Source organism: Lactuca sativa, chromosome 9 (assembly GCF_002870075.4).
Source record: "Lactuca sativa cultivar Salinas chromosome 9, Lsat_Salinas_v11, whole genome shotgun sequence".
Lineage (NCBI taxonomy): Eukaryota > Viridiplantae > Streptophyta > Magnoliopsida > Asterales > Asteraceae > Lactuca > Lactuca sativa.
The window spans coordinates 205,871,730-205,876,931 of NC_056631.2; the positions used below are offsets into that span (position 1 = coordinate 205,871,730).

The following is a 5,202-nucleotide window of genomic DNA, read 5'->3' on the forward strand; positions in this document are numbered from 1 at the left end:
TTAGAAACAGTATCATATTAATATATCTTTTATATCTTTATCTTTCATTCATTTTAGCTTATCCTTTTATTTATCCTATGTGTTTACCATGTTTATAATATCTTGTATCCCTATATAATCATTTACACGTTTTTGTGCTTGGGAGTTAAGCAAATAAAAACTTCAATTTCTGATCACTATCGATTTCTAGAGATGTAGGTTTCTTAAATGAATTGGTTTTTGGTTCTCGCAAGTACTATAATCACAGGATTTTTGATAGTATTATTTTATCTCTTTTAATCGGTTTGTTCAGAAGATCCAAAAATTTAAACTATAATAGTTCCTAGTGATAGTTTTAATTTTTTCCCCCCGAATTTGATTTGTTTTTTTGTAGGTCCTCACTAGTTTTATAAAATTTAGCATTCCCAAAAAATGATGTTTAGATATGTATTTCGTAGTTGAGTGTTTTTATATATATAGTTTAAAACAAATCAATTATACTTTTGATTATTGATGCATTACGGGTTCAAATGCCTTTTCTTTGTTTTTATATATATAGTTTAAAACAAAACAACTATGATCTTACACTAAGAAATGTCTCATCACGAAAACTCTATCTCTTATTGCCAATATTATGCTAGCATGAAAAAGATAAAATTATATATTATTTATTACTCCTTTTAAACAAATTTGAAAATTTTTTACTTTGATTTCATGATATATTTCGTTTTCATTTTACTTGAATTATTTCATGATTTCGTATAGATTCAAAAATTTCCAATCACCGGCTAAATTTTTTATTTGATTATTAATAACCTAATTGGTAAAAACATATTGTATTTTATAAGTTCACTTATTACATTCAATTGCATGATTTTTATTATTCAGTTTCGTTCAATCCAAGAACGCAATCTCCCCGCCATGGATAGACAATCAACGTTTACAACTTAGGTGTATTCACGATACCATCCACCATTTCTAGAGAAATTAGAGGTTGATCCACCGGAACCTGGCCAAAAAAATAGATTAGTAACAATATATGCATGTGTTGGAAATAAAATTACAAGCTGTGAAAATCTCTAGTCTAAGGAGTCATTAACATTATAGTTTCACAATTAGACGGGGCTTTCCATGTTTTTACAGGACTGTCCAACTGAAGCATTATATCATACATACGTGTCGGTTTGAACTACATCACGTCTTTAAGGACATGATTAGATCGAGCAATATTTTGCGAAATTTAACCCTTAATTATCGGTTGGATTATTTTTTGTTTACTTTTCATGTTAAGTGTTGTTTTAACCATTCTAAAAATATGATATATATGATATAATTCTATAACTATATGATTTTTTTAATATAAATAAAATTTTACAGCATGAAAAACACAATGGTTTACTAAGGCTTGACATGGTTTTGAGATTTGAGGTTATTGTCATGTGAGTACTTACACCATTTTGAACCTCGATTATAATGTATATAAACTAATTAAAGTGGTATTTTGGTAAATCTATTCATTTTTTATTTATATTTTGTTAGTAATACAGTATAATTAATAATTTTTTATTAGAATGAAGAATTCATTAAACCAGACTGAGCAAACGGTCTGGCCTATTGATTTTTTGACTGGACTGGGCTTTTTGGGTTCGAGTGACATGAAAAGCTGAAGACAAATACTTACATAATGTCCAGCCCCAAGAATCCAATAGAATGCAAAGTTCTGATATGACTTGTAGAAACCTTTGGTGGTGCTCTTATCTTCACCGCAGTACAATGGAGTCCTATTCAGGTTCATGTATTCCGACAAACCATCCCACCTGAACAATAAAACGAACCAACATATTAGCAACCTATAGTCTAATAATATTTACATCCCATACAATTAAAACACAGGAAAAAGGGTATATATATATAGTCCATTACTTTAGTTTTTTGATCCATGCTTCTGTCCCTTTTGTTGCACATACTAGATCAAGCTGTCACAAAATTAAAAGTTGCACAACATGTGATTCTTTGCATCTACTAATTAAGTAGTTGATTCTAATTGTCACTTGGCAAGATTTTCTCACCTGACCATTGAATACAGTCACATTTACACCCGTCAACAAAAGCTCATCAACCTGTAGAAATTAAAATATTGATCGATAAGCAGTTTGAGCATAAAGGACAAAGACAAAATTTGTTAATATCACAAACAGATGAGCCATGGAGGCTGATCATGAGTTCATGGCTAAAACAGGGATTGCTAAATGTTGAATATATAGGTTAAAAGCTACACCTCTGCGATTCTGGGTCTCATGTACTCGTATACCATGGAAAAATACGCATAAACATCTTGCTCTCCCCATCTAAATAAGATTCCGCTAATCATTAATATGATATCTATAACTAATAAAAAACATACAAAAGAGCTTACTCTAGGTCAGAGGGAATAATCTTGAGCTTCTGTCTGATCTGATTATTCATTACGGAATAAAGGTCAGTTGCATTGGCTTCTGAGACCATGTCATAAGATTTCTTTCCCAATATTCTCGATGCTTTTGTCTTCAAAGAGGTCTGATCAGTGTATCCATCGTCCAACATAAAGTTGAAGAAATCCTATAAAAACCAAAATTTGGCTTAATCAAATGCATGCGTTGAGAAAAACACTTTTTAAACGATATTAATTAGATCACCATCTTACCACATTATTGCTACTTTCATAAATGTCTTTCATGAGATCGAACCATGAATATGCGGCTTCTTCGTACTGTCCATCTGCTATATGCTGCTGAATCTTTAAGGCGATGCTGCAAACAAAAGCATTATATATGTAATTTAGTAAGTTTTTGCGACGCTTTTCAAGATTAGTCGCTTAAAATATTAATTTGAACCTATTAGATCGGTTCAAAGCAACATCGTCAATCCTCGAGACGTCTTTAAGTAATGGACCCCATGAAAGCTGCAAAATTCGGTCGGTTATGTTGTTAAAAACATTTCAATGTTGACAATTAATCGATTATTTGGAACAAAAATGAGCGTGATGAGTTACCACATAATCTTCTGCAGAGATCCAACTATCGCCCAGTGCAACACCTATATCGAACAATAAGGTTTCTATAATTGACTTTTCAAATCATCGTACACGACCTTTTATTACACAAAAAAAAGAAAGACTTGAAAATTATACTACTAATAAACAATTTTTAACAAAATAAGTTTTTCATATGATAGAGTTTAATATTTAACTTTTCAATTTTTGTTTGAAGAAACGCTATTGTTATAATTTAGACATGTTTTGTTTTTGTCAATCTCACAAAAAACGATGGATAGTTTGGTATATAAAGCCCTAAGGATTTAGCTACAACATCCTAGACCTTGATCAGTTTCCAGAACTATTGGGTACGTTGTAGCTATTGGAAATCGTTTGTGCAGCTGTTGTTGACATCTTGTAGTGACCAAATACAGTTATTCAAAAGGACAACAAGAAGAATGAGATTATTTGCAAAAATTAATTAATATAGTACGTACCTTCAAGTTGAAGATTGAGTTCTCCATTTTTGATGGCTTGTAGAATGGCAAGTGCAGTGGGGACAGCAGATTTACCTCCATAGGATTCTGCAAAAATGTATAGTGAACGCGATTCAATGGTCTTATTTCCGTTGTAGATCTCCTTCAACAATGTGATTACATCTGTTGCTGCTTCTAAGTCGGTATTAACAAACAAGCTCCCATCTTCCACATAACTATACCCGGTCCCAACCGGGCTATCCTAGAATCACAAAAGTAAGGGCATGACTTAATCAGATTAACTATCCTGTCTCTTCAAATACAATGAAAGCAAATTAAAGCTTGAATTAATCATACCACAAATAAGAGATCAGCCTTCTGAAGCCATGTCGAGTTTCTTGACTTCAAGTCAACATCCAAGGGCCCGATTGCTCCAAAATTTCCGTTGCCAGCTGCGGACTCATCCTGATACGGTAAACACATTTAGCTAGCCTTGATTAAACTATTAGGTGGTCATCATATATAGAACATGTTGCGGGATAAATGATGTCTAATTAACAAATATTTGTGAAAATGATTAGGATTTAGTGCAGGGGGAATTAAAGCCTTAATTCATCGACCTTGTGTATTATATATATATAAGTCGTTCTTTTTCAATTAAGTCAAGAGGAAGTATCATATATATAACTTACTAGCTAGCTAGCTAAGGTTCAGTCATGTCTCATTTGATTCATTAAATAGGAAAACGTTAAAACAATACCTCATTTTGATATGTTAGCAAGAGAACCGATATGAAAAACCAGTACTGGTGTTGGTACCCAGTAAATCAAACTACTACTAGTACTTTTTTTTTGGCAATATTAGCGGTTAGTGCAAAGCTATTGTCATCATGGGCCGAAAAACCTCAATAATGTATGGATACTTACCGGGATTCCATGGAGCCAGAGAATGGTTGGCCATGGTTTGGTTGGTTGTTTGGGTTTATTAGGACTTTTATACAGCCACCAAAACATATGCGCACCTAAAACAAAAACAACAAAAACTGAAACATGAGTTCTTGCTAGCAATAAATTTAACCAAGTAAAGCTAAACACATACCTGGGCGAACTTCAACGTATCCCCATGTTTCGGAACCATCAATGGTTCCTGACGAACAATTCCCTGTTGAAGTAACCGAAGAAATGAAAGCTAAATGACATAGAAAAACAAGAACACAAGGATTTTTCATGGAGACCATCTTCATCTTGAATATGAAATAAAGTTCAAAAGAAGTATATATGTTATAAATAGGATGAAAACATAACACAAGAAGATTCTCCTCTTTGTTTACGGCTTAAAGCAAAAAACAGAACAAACTAATTGGATGATTAACACAAGAAATGAACTGTTATAATCCTCATAAATGATTAAAATTTTGAAACTTTTTGGTGCAATACATATTGTTTGAACGTATTTTAGGAATATTTCAACAAAAATTCCTGCATAAATTATTATTAATTAATCGGAACTCATGCATTTGTAGGATACGAAAATAAAATATTCAAATGAACAATCAACTGTAAACATTATCTAGTTGGAATAATATAATGAAGAAACTACACTACTAGAGAATCGGGAAATAGCGATGCCATTATCTGTCCGTATTCCGTCGGAAAAGGCCGACACCGATGGATTGCCGACGAAAAATGGTGGTCTCGTTTTGGCTTGTGGGTAAAGTATGCCGACGGAATCTCT

At 32.5% G+C, this 5,202-nt stretch overlaps 1 protein-coding gene across 1 annotated transcript; it reads right to left on the reverse strand.

Moving 5' to 3' along the window:
* Window positions 1-688: 688 nt before the first annotated feature.
* Window positions 689-4,705, reverse strand: LOC128129249 (serine carboxypeptidase-like 51). Its single transcript, XM_052767880.1, has 13 exons — window positions 4,567-4,705; window positions 4,395-4,489; window positions 3,826-3,933; window positions 3,490-3,730; window positions 3,011-3,054; window positions 2,853-2,920; window positions 2,663-2,768; window positions 2,396-2,577; window positions 2,258-2,327; window positions 2,049-2,099; window positions 1,903-1,955; window positions 1,661-1,796; window positions 689-988 (listed from the first exon to the last, which is right to left on the reverse strand). The coding sequence occupies exons 1-13, from the start codon at window positions 4,703-4,705 to the stop codon at window positions 920-922; spliced, it is 1,362 nt and encodes a 453-aa protein (XP_052623840.1). The 3' UTR covers window positions 689-919.
* Between the last annotated feature and the right edge of the window lie 497 nt (window positions 4,706-5,202).

Bases quoted from the DNA above. Each gene is read 5' to 3' on its own strand.
- LOC128129249 (XM_052767880.1), bottom strand. From the start codon at position 4,705: ATGGTCTCCATGAAAAATCCTTGTGTTCTTGTTTTTCTATGTCATTTA. The intron at 3,055-3,489 runs GTACGTACTATA...TGTTCGATATAG, and splicing joins ACTCAATCTTCAACTTGAAG to GTGTTGCACTGGGCGATAGT. The intron at 1,956-2,048 runs GTGAGAAAATCT...ATTTTGTGACAG, and splicing joins TGACTGTATTCAATGGTCAG to CTTGATCTAGTATGTGCAAC.